Source organism: Loxodonta africana, chromosome 3, assembly GCF_030014295.1.
Source record: "Loxodonta africana isolate mLoxAfr1 chromosome 3, mLoxAfr1.hap2, whole genome shotgun sequence".
Classification (NCBI taxonomy): Eukaryota; Metazoa; Chordata; class Mammalia; order Proboscidea; family Elephantidae; genus Loxodonta; species Loxodonta africana.
Genome location: NC_087344.1, coordinates 16,289,779 through 16,309,959, shown reverse-complemented (window position 1 = coordinate 16,309,959; position 20,181 = coordinate 16,289,779). Strand labels below are relative to the sequence as shown.

Sequence of the window (20,181 nt, the reverse complement as noted above, 5' to 3'; positions counted from 1 at the left end):
GCTCCAGCATAACAACGATTCTAAGGATGGCGCAGGGCCGGGAAGTGTTTCCTTCTGTTGTGCGTAGGGTCGCTATGCGTCACAACCGACTCGACGGCACCTAACAACAACAACAACAAGGTGGAATGTCATGGATTGAATAGAAAGGGATGAAACGCGTTTACGAAAGTCACAGCCCAGCTCCGATGGAAGGGGAGGTTCCCTGGGGTGTGACCTCTATCACCTTTTATCTTCCAAAAGATAAAAGGACAGAAATGAAATTAGAGAGATATAGGGACCGCATGACACCACGAAAGAACTGCCAGGAGCAGGGCATGTTCTTTGGACCCAGGGTCACTGTGCTGAGAAGCTCCTAGGGAGAAAATAATTGATGACAAGGACCTTCTCCCAGAAACAACAAAGATAGAAAGCATTGCCTGGGAGTTGGCACCCTGAATTCAGACTTCTAGCCTCGTAGACTGGGAGAGAATAAATTTCTTTGTTAAAGCCATCCACTTGTGGTATTGCACTTATAGCAGCACTAGATAACTAAGACACTTAGTGAAGTAGAGGGTTAGGGAGAAAGAGGAAGACCTTGACAAAACAGACTGACACAGTGGCTGCAACAATGGGCTCAAACACAGCAACAATTCTGATGATGGGGCAGGACCAGGAAGTGTTTTGTTGTATTGTACCTAGGGTCACTATGAGTCAGAATCAACTCGACAGCATCTAATAACAACAACAGCCACTATGCAAGGCAGGAATGCAAGCGGAAATCTATATACAACTGTTCACTGCAGCACTTTTCACAAGAAGCAAAAGATGAACACAGCCAAAATGTCCATCAGCAGATGAATGGATACACAAACTTTGGTACGTACACACAACTCCACAGGGTTTTCAAGGCTCTGACCTTTCAGAAGGAGATCACCGGGCCTGTCTTCTGAGAAGTCTCTGGGTGGGTTTGAACCCCTAAACTAGTAGATGAGCAATTAACTGTTGGTGCAAGCCAGGGACTTCCAATGGAATATTACACACACTCCCGAAAATGAAGACTTGATGCATACGACAACATGGATGAAGCCTGAAAACACCAAGCTGAGAAAAGTCAGTCAGTCAGAAAAGGAGAGATGCATTCTGATCTCACTTATAGGACATAAGCAAATATACACAAAACAAAGCTTATTAGTGGTTACCAGGGGTGACAGGGAGGGGGAAGGAAGAGTTTTTGATTAGGATCATTGAGTTTATGTGAAAGGTAGTGGAATGATTTGGAACATAAACCGTGAAATGCTTGCACAGCTTGAATATAAGCAATGTAACAAATGCACATGTAGAAATTATTGAAATGGCGTGTTTTATTATGCATATTTGGAACACAATAAAAAAAATAACATGAAGATCAATAAAAAGGAAAGAAAAGCTCTGTGGAATTCTCGCTCTACACACACACACACACACACACACACACACACACATTTTTCTTCTAAAAAAAATGAGTAAAGAATCCCTGAGAGCAAAAAGCACAATTACCCCCCGTTTTTATTGGTCCATTTCTTGTAGTGACCTCATAAGAAGCCAATTCTTTGGAACTCCAAGCCCCTATATAAGTCCCTGGAAACCTAGGTTTGTGGTCTTTCTGGCTCAGGAAGCTCCTTCAGTGACCTGAGACATCGTGACCAAACTTGGCTTGTTTTCTCTTTAAATTGTGGTTTTTCTATTTCCTCGCCAGCTATTCTTATTTTCTCTTTGTTTTTCCTCATTTGCATTCATTCGTTTTTCATTTTATTCTTCCTTTACATCCTCAATTTTTCTTTTTTTCTATGTACTTGTTAATTTTTTTATCATCTTACTATTATTGTTTTATTTTGTATTTTTTCTTATCCTCATGTTATTTATTCCTTTTTTGAATCTTTCTCATTGATTTCTTGTTTTGTTTATATATACAATTTATCTTAGTTTTATCAGTTTTTAAAATTTTACTTCCTCTTTTCTCATTTTACCTTTTTGATTCTATTTTAACTTTTTCTCATTTTTTCCCTATTTCATTAAGTTTTTAGTCACCACTTTTTAGGGTTTTGGGTTTTTAAGTTTTTAATCCTACCACAAGGGCACCTCTTATCCCAAAGGCCGCTACGCCTTCGCACCATAGCCAACATGCTGCAGAGCCACTTAGCCTTCTCTGCTGTGGAGGAAACTCATGTGGGACGCTACCACCTCCTCAGAACCATCGGCAAGGGGGCATCTGCCAAGGTCAAGCTGGCCCAGCACATCATCACCGGCCAAGAGGTAGCCATTAAAATAATTGGCAAGAGCCAGCACACGTCCTCCGACCTCCACAGACTATACAGAGAGATAGAAATTATGAAGGATCTCCATCATCCAAATATTGTAAAGCTGTTTGAAGTCATAGAGAATGAGCACGCCCTCTATATAGTGATGGAGTATGCAAGTGGAAGGGACCTCTTTTACCACCTAGTGAATCATGGCTTCATGAGCGAAAAAGAGGCCCAAACGAAATTCCAACAAATAGTGTCAGCGGTGAAGTACTGCCACGACAAGCGTATTGTTCACAGGGATCTGAAAACAGAAAACCTACTATTGGACAAGCGAATGAACATCAAACTTGCAGACTTTGGTTTAGGAACTGAATTCATCACAGGGAGCAAGCTGGATACCTTCTGTGGCACTCCCCCTTATTCTGCCCCAGAACTCCTTCAGGGAGAAAAGTATGACGGACCCCCAGTGGATGTGTGGAGCCTGGGAGTCATCCTATACTTCATGGTAACTGGATCTCTGCCTTTTCATGGGAAGACCTTGACGAAGCTGCGAGAGCAGGTGCTGCAGGGACAATATCACGTTCCCTTCCACATGTCTAGCCAGTGTCAACACCTGCTCAGTAAAATTTTCATTCGTGACCCAAGAAAGAGAGCCACATTAGAGGACATCCTATCACATCTATGGATGAAGGTGAGCCATGAAGAAAAACAAAAGCTCTATGTGCAGCCACTCCCAGACTACGATAACCACTGGCACACTGAGGTGACGGTGAACACGGGTTACATGCAGGAAGACATTCATGACTCACTGTTGAACCACAATTACAATGATGCGAACGCCACCTATCTGATCCTGCGTCACGAAACATACGAGATTGACAGCCACACCAGCACCCTGGAACCCCAGGCTGAAGCCCATTGCACCGATAGCCACACTCCTTCCTCATCCCATGAAGTGCCTTCTACCGTCTGTCCTAAACCCAAACAGCGTAGTTACACCGAACCCACCATTCCCACCTTTGGTTACTACATCCGCGATGCTTTGAACATTCTATCTGAGGGAGGGATGGGGACCTCCATGGTGTCTACTTCTCCATCATTCTCCCTGGCCCTGGCCCACCTGCGGCAGCAATCTACCACAGCCTGGGCACAGCCCAACCAGGACTCTGACCTGTATGCCAAGGTGAGAAGCAGTGAGGTGCCACACCCCATCACACCACCCCAGTGTGTTTCTGTGCCTTCCTCCTCAGCCTACACCATCAACGAGAGTGCCGGGGCCCCGGAGAAAACCAGTTTTACCCAGGGAATGTCAAAACTAAGCTCCGTAAATGAGGAGCAGGTGCATGAGTTACCTGACCAGCCGAGTTTGCCCCAGACTGTGAGTCTAGTCTCTTCCTCTGAGGAGCAGGTGCATGAGTTACCTGACCAGCCGAGTTTGCCCCAGACTGTGAGTCCAGCCTCTTCCTCTGTCAGCAGCCAGGGCTGGAAGCGGGCCACTGGGAGGTTCTTTAAGCTCATGAGAAGATGCCTTTGTTTTACATATGACAAAAAGGACCACAAAGCATCGGACAGCAAAGCTGCACAAATGATCAAACCTCAACAGGCCAAACCACGCTCTCTCAAATTTACCTGGAGGATGAAGATCACCAGTTCCTTGGAGCCCGACGAGATGCTGCAGGAGATCTGTCAAGTGTTGGATGCCAATGGCTGTGACTGGGATCTCACCCACAAATACACACTGCTGTGTATGAATGGCACACCAGGACAACAGGACTTCACTCAGTGGAGGATGGAGGTGTGCACCCTGCCTCGGAGGACTCTCAATGGGGTAAAAGTGAAGAGAATTTCAGGGACCTCTGAGGCCTTCAATAGCATTGTCTCAAAAATCACCAGGGACCTTGCACTTTAAAACGGGGGCAGCAGCTGCCTGAGAGAAAACAGGAGTTCCAAGGTTTAAGCTCCTTTGTAATTTTGAAGGCAATGTTCGGAAAGCCCACCTAAAAAAGGTGCCCGAAATTCACTTCACTTGAACCCTGTTGAGCAATCATCAAGGCAGTGTGCATACCTTCATCCTCCACTGCACAAAGTCCTCTTGGCCTGCACGTCACGTGTGCACAGCAACACATATGCCCGGGAGACATCCCACTCGCAGCTGTTGGCATCGCACACTTGGCAGATCTTCCACATCATCTCGTTGGGCTCCATGGAGCTGGTTCCTCCACGTAAACTTCAGCGACAACAGCTTGGCCTCTCCAGGTTTAAACACTTCCACCTCGTCTTTGCTCTCAGATTCCTACAGATCCGCTGCAGCAAACATGAAGCAAAGAATTCATGAAAACAAAACAAACACTCCCAAATTCATCCGTTCAGACAGACAAAGGAAAGCTTGTAATAGGGAAAGCCACTTGATTCACTAACACGGCCATCGAGATCTCTCTGGAGTCCCTTGGGATGCACTGAACAGCAAACCAGAAAGTTGTCGGTTTAACTCCACACACAGATGACTTGAAAGAAAGGCCTCCAGTCTATTTCTGAAACATCTTGAAGCTGAAGAAAATCAGACCAAGTCCACAAGAGCCAAAGTATGACCTTGAGCTTGTCCCACCTGAATTTAGAGACCATCTCAAGAATATATTCACTGACTGAACACTAATGACCGAAGACCAGGCGAGTTGTGGAATGACATCATATGTTCTTCCTTGTGAAAAAATCTGGAGTTTAGCCATCAAATTAGATCCTGGGCCATGCGAAACTCAACATGGAAGACTTTCAAGTGGGCCTAAGTATTTCAAGAATAGGCATCAATTCTATTATACATTGGATCCTTTTCTGAACCTGTTTATTGTTTTCAGAGGGAGACCACCTGCCCTATCGTCTCCACCCTAGGAGAAATTTTTCTAGCACACCCATTTATAGAACTTTAGTAGCCTTGGAGGTGGCATGCCAATAAATTTTGCCCAAATTGACCTTGCTTCTCAGCTTTTCATGGTTGGCTCTGTCTCCTGTACAGTGACATGTCTATATTTTTTAACACTGGGTATCAGTTTCCAACAAATATTTCCGTATTAATGGTTTTGGTAGGCCTAGCACACACTGGAAGCAGGTAGTTGTCAATTTGGTTAGACTCTACCACGTGAAGAGTGCTTAGATAGCTCCATGGGATTAAATCCATTTTCCATAAGAAATTGCTTTGCTATAACCCCCCCAGCAGCCATGCCTGATTACTGGGGGCACAGCCACAATTACAATTCCTATAGGACATAGAAAATACTGAGTGTTATTTAAAAAAAAAAAAAAAAAAAAAGAAACTTGTGTTTTGACAGTGTGAGAAGGTTACATTAGGGAAGAACTTCCAAGCTAGTTGTAGTTCCTGATTTTTTGAGACATGCTTTGGTCCACCTAATTTATACCATATACTTTATCTTCCTTGCATGTACTCATTAGTGACCACCGCCCTTGATCACTTAGTTAGTGGGATTCATTTCTGCCTCAGGAAAAGGGCTTGTACTGGTGGGGGAGAGAGAGCATTATAATTAGTAGGAAAATAGGTCAATACTTCTAAGGGCCTATGGTTGACAGGATTTACATTGTGAAAAATATGTAGTGCAGCTTAAGAAAGAGCAAGAGCTTGCCAAAGTGATGCGGGGGCATTCCAAATACTGAGTTCCAATCACTTAAGCCTGTCCAGAGTCATTTCTCAATTTATTGTCCTGCTAAATGGATGGACCCCCATTACCAAATTCTACATCATTCCCAATATCTCCTCCTTTTCCTTCTTACCACTTGTAGTGAGTTACAAATATGTGGGGCTGAGCTGGCAAACCAAGACATGTAATCCTGCAAATAACACTGAATAAATCTCAGTGGCCCCCTGCCATCCCTGGCTGCTGACACAGGGAGAGGCTGGGCTCACAATCTGAGGCAAACTCGGCTGGTCAGGAATCTCTTGCAGCTTCTCAGCATGCAAAGAGCTTAGTTTTCACACTCCCTGGAGGAAACCAGTTCCTTCTGAGCTCCACCAATGCTGCTCATGGTGTGGGATGAGGAGGAAGCCTCACAGACACACTGGGAAGATGTTCTAAACTGCAGCACGTCACTGTTGCTCACCCTGGAGCACACTCCAGAGTCCTGGTTGGGCTGCACCGAGTCTGTCCTGGATTCGTGGTATATGTAGGACTGGGGTGGAGAGACTGAGGTACAGGTAGATGCCATGGAGGCCCCTGATCCTGAATCAGATAGACTATCCAAAGCATTGTGGATGTTGCCCTGGCCAAGGTGGTCTTCACTTAATTTCTGGAATGGTCAATTCCGTGTTTGTTTGTGAAAACGTTGCTGTTCACAGAGGGCACAGGACTGGCCTTCTTTCTCTCCAGGATGGGTTGTTCTTATGCTTCTGCTCTTCTGCCCTGACCCCTGGTCCTCCTCAGGCCGCATATTTTTTGGCATAATTGCAAGAGGAATTTTAGGTACGCCTCATGGACTAAATTATGTCCTCCCCAAAAAGTGTGCATCATTTTAGCTGGATTATGATTCCCTGTATCTTGTGACTGTCCTCCATTCTGAGATTGTAATTTTATGTTAAAGAGGATTAGGATGGGATGGTAACGCCATCCTTACCCAGGTCACACCCCTGATCCAATGTAAAAGCAGTTACCCTGGGGTGTGGTCTGTACCACCCCTTATGTCTCAAGAGATAAAAAGGAAAGGGAAGCAAGCAGAGAGTTGGGGACCTCATACCCCTAATAAAGCAGCAACAGGAGCGAAGCTTATGCTTTCGGCCTGGTGTCCCTGCACCTGAGATGCTCCTCTATCAGGGGAAAATTGATGAGAAGACCGACAGAGAAAGAAAGCCTTCCCCTGGAGCTGACACCCTGAATTTGGACTTTCAGCCTACTATATTGTGAAGAAATTAATTTCTCTTTGTTAAAGCCATCCACTTGTGGTATTTCTATTACAGCAGCGCTAGATGACTAAGAGAGCTGGAATGGCAGCCTCGCTCTACCTCCTCTGCTTGGGTTAGCACAAGAGGGTACACTGTACACCATGAGATGAACATCCACTGCAGGCTGCTACGGCCCTCTGTCTCAGGTGTTTTACGACCAGGAGCAGATAGGTGACTATCACAACACTGTAATTTGGCATCATCAATAAGCACTGAATCTCTCACCATGTGTAACACATCACCTCAATCCACTGAGGGTCACTGTAATCTGGGTGTGGCTCCACATACAGCTTTTGTTCTTCATGACCCACCATCATCCACGGATGTGTCAGAATTGCCTCTGAAGTACCTCTCTCACTAGGGTCATGAACGAAAATTTTGCTCAGCAGGTATTCATACTGCATAGTCATATGGAAGGGAAAGTCCCTTCACTACCGCCTGCCATAGTATCATGAAGGTATTTCCAACAAAAGGCAGGGATCCACCTACCAACAAATACAAAATGACTCCAAGGCTCAACACATCCACTAGGGGGGGGTCTGTCATACTTTTCTCCCTGAAGAGTTCTAGGGCAGAATAAAGGAAGGGAGACTGCCACAGGAGGTAGACAGCTTGTTGCCCAGGCTGAATTCATTTCCAAGGTCAAGACCTGAAAGTTTGCTGCTCCTTTTCTTATCTAATAGTAGGTTTTCTCTTTTCAGGCCCCTCTGAACCATACACTTGTTATGACAATCCTGCACCGCAGGCACAATTTGGCAGAATTTGGTGGCTTGAGCCCCTTTTTCCCTCATCCTGCCATGAGCCCTTGCATGATGAAACACCTCCCCTCCACTTACTTATTCCATCACTATGTGGAGTGTGTTCTCATTCTTGATGACTTCAAACAATTTCACAGTAAACACTCCCACAGCTCCATGAAGGCATTTCCACCAAAAGGCAGGGATTCACTCACCAACAAATACAAGATGACTCCCAGGCTCCACACATCCACTGGGAAGTCCGTCGTACTCTTCTACCTGGAAGACTTCTAGGGCAGAATAAAGAAAAGGTATGATTGAAAGCCTTCATAATTTTAACCTCTCAGGATAGTATGTGGATGCTGCAGGAGGTTGCTGGGTCTTCCTAATGATCTTACCTTATTCCCAGTGAGGGGAGCTTTAGCCAACTTCACCTTGGTACCTTTGCAGAGGTTTTCGAGCATTTGGTAGTCTTACACATGGGTCTCCTCCTCAGAAGAAATGGCCGAGAGGCCTCTGTATCATCTCGGATTTGGGTCAAGTCTTACTTAGCTTAGGGCCAATGGGTCCCAACACAGGATTCAAAGTGGTAAAAACTGATGACTAAATAAAAACTAGGCCCCTGGGTGGCACAAATTGTTAAGCCCTGGATGACAAGCCAAAAGGTTAGTAGTTCAAACCCACCCAGTGGCATCTCCAAAGTAAGGCCTCGTAACTGATTCTGAAAGGTCACAACCTTCAAAACCCTGTGAAACAGTTCTACTTTGCACGTTTGGTGTTGCTGCGAACTGTTATCTACTCAACAGCAACTAGTAACATGCAAATGAAAACTTAATTAAAGGAGAAAAAGATGAGAAAAAGCATATAAAAACTAGAAAAAAAAAACAAAATAAGAAAATGAAAAAGTGACAAAAATCAGTTTTATTTTGGAGGTTAGTCTGTGGAGGTTGGAAGAGCTCTGCTGGATCTTGTCAGTGATCCTGGCTCTGAAAGTGGCCACGTTTGGATTCTGGCCTACTGAGTTCCAGTCTCTCATTCAGAGCCCTACCAAAGGGCAATGTTAAAATGAATCAAGTGGGAAAGTTCAGCAAGACGCTGAGATATGTTATATGAAGCTCTCACCCCACCAAAGGGGGAAAAGAAACCTAGAAGGTGTTGCTACCCTGTGAGTATCCTGAAAAGAGTCAACAGTTGACATCAACACAGCAAATGTTGAATCAAGGAAAAGATGGCTTCAAAAAGGTAAGGCAACTTTGTGGTCTCTTTTCTTGCCCTTTGCCCCATCTCCTCCCCAACTCAGTGGTCATCTTATAGCAGCAGCACTTGCTTCCGATCCCAGGGTGGGACCCTGTTCCTGGCTCCAGTTAGAGTACAGAAAATCATTGTGTGTGTCTCTTCTAATCTTTCTGGGGGATGCCTGAAGGACTAATGCAAGGACCTTGTCTCTTTCACCTAACTTACGACCCAGGCTGCTAAGGTGGCAGGCATTTATAAGGAAAGATTGCAAGGGGAACTAACAGCTCATAGAGGGCTGAGGCTAAACGGTATGCTCAAAACATACCATAGATAGCCTAAGGCCTAAAAGCCAAAACTGGGAAGTACTTCTTTGGAAAATCAGGATATTCAAAAGCAACTGTGTGTTTGGGGAAATTTAGCAGGCTACAAATACCTAGAGCAAAATTTCTGTTCAGAAACTACCTGAGAAAGACCTACACTTTTTCTCACTCTATAAGTGTTTCAGGAGCGCCCCAGCACAGAGCCAATCTGCACAGACTGGGAGAAGTATTTGTGGGTTTTGTTTTGATTTTTTGTTTCTTTCTTTTTTCTGTGTATTTTTAGCTCCTCTCATTTCAAAATCACTCTAAAAGCACTAGATGGGAATTTCCATTTTCCATTCCACTATAAAAGGAACTTGGATGTCCCTTGCATGCTCACAATAAGAAAACCCTGAAAAGCAACAACTCTTCTTAGCTCTGTCACAGATCTGAACTCACAGAGCAATCTGCTATCCCAGAAGCTGGAGATACACATGCACTACTACGAAGAATCCCTGCTTACTGGGAACAGAGAATGCCACCACCGTGACTTCCACCTCCTGACCTAGAATCATATGTGATTAGGTGCCGATGAGTTGATTCCAACTCATAGCAGCACAATGTGACAGAGTAGAACACCCCCATAGGATTCTCTAGGCTGGAAATGTTATGGAAGCAAACAGCCAAGTATTTTCTTCTATGGAGTTGCTGGCTGGTTTTAATCAACACCCTGTTGGTTAGCAGCCATGTGCTTAACTAGTATGCCACTAGGGCTCCTTACTTCAGTGCTAATTGACTAATCCCTGGAAACTGAGAGAGAGAAATTTCACAGGGCCTAGCCTTATGGTACCTTCACACTTCGGTGAATTTCTCATAAAGGAGACTCACTAGGTTTTCACTGTCAAACTGTAAGAAAAAGTCTCTCGTAATTCCAGTTGGAAAAAAAAAGTAACCAACTGCAAACACTACTGTGTTCTTGACAACGGTCTACCCTTAAGGGAAACGGTTCTACCACCCTTTCAACCAACCTAACCAACTTCCAATTTTTAGAGCCTAATAGACTTGAGGAAGGGGAAATACCAAACACCATCTAACATGCCACATAGGGGGAAAACTGCCTACCTTCAGTCCTCATCGAACATACCCAAAAAAAAAAAAAAACAAAACCCAGTGCCGTCGAGTCGATTCCGACACATAGTACCCTATAGGACAGAGTAGATCTGCCCAACAGAGATTTCAAGGAGCGCTTGGCAGATGTGACCTGCCAACCCATTAGTTAGCACCTGTAGCACTTAACCACTATGCCACCAGGAAGTCCTCATCAAGCATAGGCTTGACAAAAACGTGGAAACACACACAGACTGAAGAGACTGCGTAAACAACAGGACAAGGCTCAGATATGGCACCTTTGTTAGAAATATTAGACCAGGAAATTAAAATAGCTATGATAATATGATAAGGGCTCTGGGTAAAAAGTGGACAACATGCAACAATAAAAGGGTAATGAAAATGAACAGACTGAAACTCAAAGAAATATTCAAAAAAATATCAGAAATGAAAAACACAGTAACACAAATGAAAAACGGCACCGATTGGCTTATCAGTAGGTTGCACATGTTTAAGCAAAGAATCAGTAAGGTTGAACATTTGTCAGTGGAAACTTGTCAAATTGAAAAGAAAAAAGAGTGAAAGAGAATAAGAAATGGGGGACAATCCCAAAAAGTCTAACATATGCATAGAGGGAATACCAGAAGCAGAAGAGAAAAAGGAACATAGGAAATGTTTGAAGTTTTAATGGCACAGTATTATCTAAAATTGTTGCCAGACACCAAATCACAGATCGAGGAGCCCATAGAACACCAAGCAGGATAAATACCAAAACATCTAAATCTGGGAATAGGATATTGAAAGTGCAGATAATTACACAAAGAGGAAAAACTTACATAAACAAGAGGGAGGAAACAAAAACACTATACCTATAAAGGAACGAGGATTAGAATTCATCAGACCTCCCCAGAAACCACGCAAGCAAGAAGAGTGTGCAGTGATAAACGTAAAGTGTGAAAAGAAAACTCTAGCTGAACACAAGCTAAACAACAGATATTTCAGTGACCACCTATAAACAAGAATACATTCATTCCAAAAAGTCACTAAACAAATACAGTAAAATAACCTTCAAGAATTTAATTTAAAAACATTAAAAGGGAAAGGTGCAGAATCTGATTTCCAGGTTACCACTTTATAATATTAAAATGTCCACTTTAAAAAAAAATATCACAACGCATACAAGAAAAAGAAAATTTGTTCCATTCAAAGGAACAAAATAAACTGACAGAAAACGTTCCAGTCCACACATCAGACTTACTAGACAAAGACTTCAAAACGACTGTCTTAAATATGCCTAAAGAGCCAAAACCAAACATGGAGAAATATCTAAAGGAAATCAGGAAAACTATGAAAGAAAATTAGGCTATTAATAAAGAGAGAGAAAGTATACAAAGAAACCAACAAAAAATCAGCAGCTCAATAGTGCAACCACTGAAATAAAAATTTACTAGAGAATGCAAACATTTCAGAAAGAAGAAGAAACTATCAACAAATTTGAAAAAAGGGATATTGAAATTACTGAGTCTCAAGAGCAAAAAAAAAATAAAAACAAGTAAACAAAGCCTATGAGATCTGCTAGACACAATCCACATGACCAGCATTCCTACCCCCAAAGGAGAAGAAGGGGAGAAAGTGACAAAAATCATACTTGAAGAAATGATAACTGAAAAGTTTCAAAATTTGATGATACATGTGAATCTACAAAACTAAGAAACAAATTTCACGGAAAATACACTAAAAAAAAAAAACAGTCGTATTAAAACGGAAATCTAGAACATCACTCTTTTTCCAATAGCATCTAAAAAAGAAAATACTGACGAATAAATTGAACTTAACAGGCAAAAGCTTATACACTGAAAACTACAAAATACTGCTGAAAGAAATTCAAGAAGACCTAAATGAATGGAAAGGAATACCGTTTTCATGCAATGGAGGACTTAATATTGTCAAAATGGCAATTCTACCAAATCCATCTACAGATTCAGTGTAAGCCCAACGAAAATTCTAAAAGCATTTCTGTACATTAACGGAAAAGCCAAACCTCAAGTTCACCTTGAATTGCTAGAGGCCCTGAATAGCCAAAATAATCTTCAAACACACGGATCAAAGTCACATGACTCACACTTCTCAACTTCAAAACAATTGCAAAGCTGCAGTAATCCAAACTGTGTGCTATTGGCATGTGAATAGACATACAGACCAACAGAATGGAATTCAAACTCTACAAATAAACCCAATCATATCTGGTCAGTTCATTTTCAACAAGGACGCCAAATACATTCAACAGGAAAAGAAGACACTCTTCAACAAATGGCACAAAGAAAACTGGATTTCCACATGCAAGAGAAGGAAGCTCAACTTCTACCTCACATCATACAAATAACTCAAAATGATCACTGAACTAACTAAAGATAACAACTAAAGTCTTAACATTCTTAAATAGAAGAAATTAGAGGGATTTGACAGTAGGTATTTACATATGACAGAAAAAGCATAAACAACGAGATAAAAATTGGATTACGTGCAAGTTACAAATTTTGTCCATCACTGTTTAGGAAGCATTGAGTTTCTGTTTATAGGACAGAAAATTTGGCAATGGATATTGGTGACAGTTGCACAACACGATTGATGTAATTGGTGTCATTGAACTGTGTACGTGAAGATCCTGAATTGGCAAATGGTTTGTTTGCATATTTCCACAACATTAAAAAAGGTAAAAATAATCTTTAAGAAGTAAACACGTTCTAAGGGAAAAACAGACATTATCAAGAAATTAAAAAGAAACCTTAGGGGGTGGAGCCAAGATGGCAGAATAGACAGACGCTTCCATCGTGCCGTCTTTACAACAAAGACCCGAAAAAACAAGTCAAACGAGTATATTTGTGACAAGCTGGGAGCCCTGAGCATCAAAGGCAAGCTTAGACAACGAACTGAGGGGCAAGGGAAGGAAGAGGAAGCTCAGAAGTGGAGAGGAGTTATCGGACATGATTCGTGGGGAGTCCTCAGGCACCATTCCTGGACTGGCTGGTGCGGGGCAGCGGCAGCGGTGGACTGGTCCTTGCATTCAACCGCAGCTTCCTCAGGGAGAAGCAGCCACCCACACAGCCCACTCACACCTCTGGAACCTGAGAAGAAAGGCACGCTCGGCAAAAGCTAAGTACTTGCATATATTTTGCTGCCCTCCCACCCAGCCCCAACCCAGCTTCAGGGGCCAAATCCCTGGGCCTGAGATAGACCCTGGTGAGCACCTGGAGTCGTCCTCCTGGCCTTATGGAAGGAAAAAATTTGCAACTGGGGGGAAAACATAATTTGCTAACTCCATTAACTGGGGGAGGTCAGGGCAGAAGCAGCTCCTGTCCAGGCATCAACCATCCGTGGACCCTGAGCACCTTTCCCTTCTGCATGGACCTGTGTGGGACTACTTCAGGAAAATAGGCCCTTGTTGGCAAACTCCAACAATTTCAGCAGTGCGGTGGAGAGGTGGGTATTTGACATTTGACATTGCTTTGCCTATTAAACAAGGTCCTCACCTACCCAAAATAGGGTCTTAAGGACTGGTGGCTTCACTTGGGGCACCCAGCCACATGCGACAGGGGTCCAGGGATAACTGGTACCTACCAATCCTTACAACAAAAACTTTGGGTGCCCATGGTCCCTCTGCAGAGCCCACCCACCAGCACGCTCAGGGGAACAGACACGCGTTTTCCTCAGAGACACCTGGGGGTCGGTTCTCAGCCCCCTGCCTTGTTCAGACCATGACCCCCTGCGGCACTCAGATACCAGTATATACTGCAATCACCCCTGCCCCTCTCAGACTGTAGAACAGAGCCTGTACCACGCACTTGATATCAGCTACCTGGAAACCTGAGCTGAATTCAAACAAGAAAACTGAATGGACTCCTAGACTGATATATCTGATAGCAGCTCTAGCCAGCTGAGGACAGGACACCAGAGCTCCAAAGGCGAAAATAATCCACTAGCTCACTCAAGCAACCCACAGGGGTATATCAAAACAAAACAAAACAAAGCAAGCAGCTACGACACAGTAAGCAACCATAAACTAATACAATAACTGATAGATGGCTCGGAGACGACCGTCGATATCAAGTCACATAAAGAAACAGGCCATGATCACCTCAACAGGCTCCCAAAACAAAGAATCCAGGGATCTTTTAGATGAAAGTGCATTCCTGGAATTACTAGACGCAGAATACAAAAGTTTAATATACAGAACCCTTCAAGACATCAGGAAGGAAATGAGGCAATACGCAGAACAAGCCAAGGAACACACAGATAAAGCAACTGAAGAAATCAGAAAGATTATTCAGGAACATAATGAAAAGGTTAATAAGCTGGAAAAATCCATAGACAGACAGCAATCAGAAATTCAGAAGATTAACAATAAAATTACACAATTAGATACCTCAATCAAAAGTCAGAGGAGCAGAAGTGAGCAAGTAGAAGCAAGAATTTCTGAACTTGAAGATAAATCACTTGGCACTAATATATTTGAAGAAAAATCAGATAAAAGAATTTTTAAAAATGAAGAAACCTTAAGAATCAATGTGGGACTCTATCAAGAGAAATGACCTACCACTGATTGGAGTACCAGAACAGGGAGGGATAACAGAAAATACAGAGAAAATTGTTGAGGATTTGTTGCCAGAAAACTTCCCTGATACTGCGAAAGATGAGAAGATATCTATCCAAGATGCTCATCGAACTCCACGTAAGGTAGATCTGAAAAGAAAGTCACCATGACATATTATAATCCAGCTTGCCAAAACCAAAGATAAAGAGACAAGTATAAGAGCAGCGAGGGATAAAAGAAAAGTCACCTACAAGGGAGAGCCAATAAGAATAAGCTCGGACCTCACAGCACGAACCATGCAGGCAAGAAGGCAATGGGATCACATATTTAAAAAATTGAAGAAAAAAAATTACCTGCCAAGAATCATATATCCATCAAAACTGTCTCTTAAATATGAAAGTCAAATTAACATAGTTCCAGATAAACACAACTTGAGAGAATTCATAAAAACCGAAAGTACACTGAACAGCAAACCAGAAAGTTGCCGGTTTAACTCCACAGAGATGACTTGAAAGAAAGCCCTGCCGTCTAGTTCTGAAACACCTTGAAGCTGAAGAAAATCAGAACTAGTCCACAAGAGCCAAAGTATGACCTTGAGATTGTCCCACCTGAATTTACAGACCATCTCAAGAATAGATTCACTGATTGAACACTAATGACCGAAGACCAGATGCATTGTGGAATGACATCAAGGACATCGTACATGAAGAAAGGGAGAGCGCATTAAAAAGACACGGAAAAAAAGGGCAAAAATGGGTGACTCTGAAGCTTGCTCTTGAACGCTGAGTAGCTAAGGTGAAAGGAAGAAATGATGAAGTAAAAGAACTGAACAGAAGATTGAAGAGCGTCCTGAGAAGACAAAGTAAAGTATTACAATAAAATGTCCAAAGACCTGGAGACGGAAAACCAAACAGTAGAACGCGCTCGGCATGTCTCAAGCTCAAAGAACTGACGAAAAATTCAAGCATCGAGTGGCAATATTGAAGGATTCTATGGGAATATGCTAAATGATGCCGGAAGCATCAAAAGAAGATGGAAGGAATACAGAGTCGCTGTACCAAAAAGAACAGAACGACGTTCAACCATTTCAGGTGGAAGCATATCATCAGGAAACAATGGCACTGAAGGAAGAGGTCTAAGCTGCACTGAAAACACTGGCAAAAAATGAGGCACCAAGAACTGACGGTCTACCAATTGAGATGTTTCAATAAACGGATGCAGTGCTGGAAGCCCTCACTCGTCTACAACAAGAAATCTGGAAAACAGCTAGCTGGCCAGCCAACTCGAAGAGACCCTTACTTGTAGCCATCCAAAGAAAGGTGATCCAACAGAATGCAGAGATTATCAAAAAACATCATTAATATCACACACGAGTAAAATTCTGCTGAAGATCACTTCAGTGCAATTAATTTTATGTGAGGTCTTGCTAGCCATGGTCTTGTAGCTCCACCCAGGTGACTGAGCAGGAATGTGTGATAAGGTAGTTGTGGCCTATTGAGGTGACTGGTCAGTTTTTCCTTAAAAGAGAGCTAATTCCAGAGCAGAGAGGATCCTACCACCACCAAGGAAGAACAGCCATGAGCAGACAGCGTGTTCTTTGTATCCAGGATTCCCGTGCTGAGAAAATCCTGGAGACAGGAGACAGAGAGAGAGCAAGCTCTAACCCTGAAGACGGTGAGAAGTGATGGCAACAGAGAGCTGGAAGCAGGAGATCGCACAGTGGCCTCCCTGGCCCATAAAGAAAGAAAGCTGATTATCTTTGGGCAGAGACTGAGGGTCAGGGAGAGGCATGCCTGTGAGCACAGCTGCGGAAAGGCTACCCACCCAGATGGAAGAACTGTATCCAGAGTGTCCTTGAGCCAGAACTATAACTGTTACTTCCCTACTAACCTCAAAATTGGGAGCATGGTCTCTGAGTTTTGTGTGGCCATTGCAATGAACTATCGAATCCAGCAGACAGTGCTATGGAATGTACAGTTGGTGTCAGAATTGGTAAAGAGGGCAGACAGAGGAGGCATGTCTGACTCCTGCCTCATAGGAATCAGCTGATCTTGATTCTCCTTCCCCTCGTTAAGTTGGTGGAGGTCAGAAACAGCTCCCACGCCACTTCTACAATCATTCAAAAAAGTGGCTGCAGCAGTACATCGATGGGGAACTGCCAGAAATTCAAGTCAGATTCAGAAGAGGATGTAGAACAAAGGATACCATTGCGGATGTTACATGGATCCTGGCTGAAAGCAGAGAATGACAGAAACACGTTTACCTGTGTTTTATTGACTATGCAAAGGCATTCAACTGTGTGGATCATAACAAATCATGGATAACACCATGAAGAATGGGAATTCCAGAATACTTAATTGCGCTCCTGAGGAACCTGTAAATAGACCTAGAGGCAGTCATTCAAACACAACAAGGAGATACTGCTGGTTTAAAGCCAAGAAAGGTGTGTGTCAGGATTGTATCATTTCACTATACTTATTTATCTGTATGCTGAGAAAATAATCCAAGAAGCTGGACAATATGATGAAGAACACAGCATCAGGATTAGAGGAAGGCTCATTGTCATGGATTAAATTATGTCCCCCCAAAAATGTGTATATCAACTTGGTTAGGTCATGATTCCCAGTATTCTATGGTTGTCCTCCATTTTGTGATTGTAATTTTATGTCAAGAGGATTAGGGTGGGATTGTAACACCACCCTCACTCAGGTCACCTCCCTGATCCAAGGTAAAGGGAGTCTCCCTGGGATGTAGCCTGCACCACATTTTGTCTCTTAAGAGATGAAAGGAAAGGGAAGTTTGCAGAAAGTTCGGGACCTCATACCACCAAGAAAGCAGCACCAGGAGCAGAGCACGTCCTTTGGACATGGGGTCCCTGCACCTGAGAAGCTCCCCCGACCAGGGAACATTGAGGACAAAGACCTTCCTCCAGAGCCCACAAAGAGAAAAAGCCTTCCGCTGGAGCTGAAGCCCTGAATTTGGCCTTGTAACCTACTAAAAAACTGGGAGAAAATAAATTTCTCTTTGTTAAAGCCCTCCACTTGTGATATTTCTGTTAAAGCAGCACTAGATGACTAAGACACTCGTTAACAACCTGTGATATGCAAATGATACACCCTTGCTTGCTGAGAGTGAAGAAGACTTGAAGCACTTACAGATGAAGATCAAAGATTACAGCCTTCAGTATGGATCACACCTCAACATAAAGAAAACAAAATCCCTCACAACTGGACTAATTAGAAAATTATGATAAATGGAGAAAATATTGAAGTTATGAAGAATTTCATTTTACTTGGATTCACAATCAACGCCCACAGAAGCAGCAGTCAAGAAACCAAAGGACGCGCTGCCTTGAGTAAATCTGGGGCAAAAGACCTCTTTAAAGTGTTAAAAGCACAGATGTCACCTTAAGTACTAAGGTGTGCCTGACCCAAGACATGGTGTTTCCAGTCACCAGATATTCATGTGAAAACTGGACAATGAATAGGGAAGACCGAAGGAGAACTGATGACTTTGAATTTGGGGGTTGGCCACAATTATTGAATGCTCTTGGACTGGCAGAAGAACGAGTAAATATGTCTTGGTAGAGGTACAGCCAGAATGCTTATTACAAGAAAGGTGGCAAGACTTCATCTCACATACTTTGGTAATGTAATCAGATGAGACCACTCTCTGAAGTAGGACATCATCCTTGGTATGGAAGAGGGTTACAGAAAAAGACGAACCACCTCAGTGAGATGGATTGACACAGTGACTGCAAATATGGGCTCTGGGATAACAACAATCATGAGGATGGCAAAGGACTGGGTGCAGGACTGTTCCGCTGTTCGTACCGTCACTATGATTCAGAAACCACTCAATGGCACCTAACAAAAACAACAAATTTTGATGTCGAGCATGGGTCTTTGAAAGTGACTTTTAAGGAAGACCTATCTGGTCATGTGTGCAGGGGGCTCAAATATGTCTTCGAAAATACCTTTCACTGTACTGTCTTTCCTGCTCATAAAGACCATTCGGGAGTGTCCATGCAGAGCGGCCGCTTGTTCTCAGATTGTAATGAGCGTACTGAGTAACATGTTTTCATTTCCCGGTTTACAGTAGGGAAAGTATTCAGTCTTTCATCATTAAGTAGAAACGCAGACATAGGGTATGTGGATATGCAAATTCAAACCCAACCAAACCTGTTGCTGTCGATTCCGACGCATAGGGACTCTATAGGACAGAGTAGACCTGAACCGTAGGGTTTCCAAAGATCAGTTGTTGGATTCGAACTGCCAAAAGCAGTGGAGCTCTTAACCACTTCGGCACCATGGGCCCATATGCAAACCAACCTTGAGAAAAACAAAATTCTTTCAAAATTTGGTACACTGCTGCAATAATGAAGGAAATGTTGTATTGATTTAAGGATAATCAAGTAGATCAAGGAATGAAACCGAGTCCAGAATTTGGCCCACATTAACTTTGCTGTTCTTATGTGCATTAGAGTCAATTCTGCTCAAAATGACCTTCCACATACAACACAAGGAAGCACTGCCAAGTCCCCTGTGACAACCTCACAGTTTTTGCTATGTTTGAGCCCAGTGTTGAACCCCTGTGTCAATAATTCTCATGGAGGGTCCTTACTTTTCTCAGTGACTCTCTACCTCACCAAGCATGATGTACTTCTCCAAGGACTGGTCCCTCCTGATACCATGTCCTAACTACATGAGACAAGTTGACACCACTCCGCCCAGCAGAACCACACCCAGGCCAGCCTCTGCGGTCCTGACTTGGCTTCCAGGGAAAAAAGCTGTGGGAGGAGAAAGGGACTTGAGAGGTTGTAGTCACCTGCTTCCCAAGCCTAAGGATTCCCGCTGACCGCTCAGCAAAGCCCAGGGTGCGAGGCTGTGAGGAGCCCGCCTGTCCCGAAGGCCTCCAGCTCCTGTGAACTAGGGATAGGGTGGCCAAAACCTCTAAGGTCACTGGGAGGGTCAGGAGTGAAAGGCAGGGTCACGAGCTGGGGAGGTGG

The 20,181-nt window shown here is 43.4% G+C and overlaps 1 protein-coding gene across 1 annotated transcript; it reads left to right on the top strand.

Annotated features, from left to right (window-relative positions):
* Window positions 1-427: 427 nt before the first annotated feature.
* Window positions 428-4,170, top strand: LOC135230500 (serine/threonine-protein kinase MARK2-like). The gene has a single exon (XM_064279852.1). The coding sequence runs from the start codon at window positions 2,140-2,142 to the stop codon at window positions 4,168-4,170; it is 2,031 nt and encodes a 676-aa protein (XP_064135922.1). The 5' UTR covers window positions 428-2,139.
* The last annotated feature ends 16,011 nt before the right edge of the window (window positions 4,171-20,181 follow it).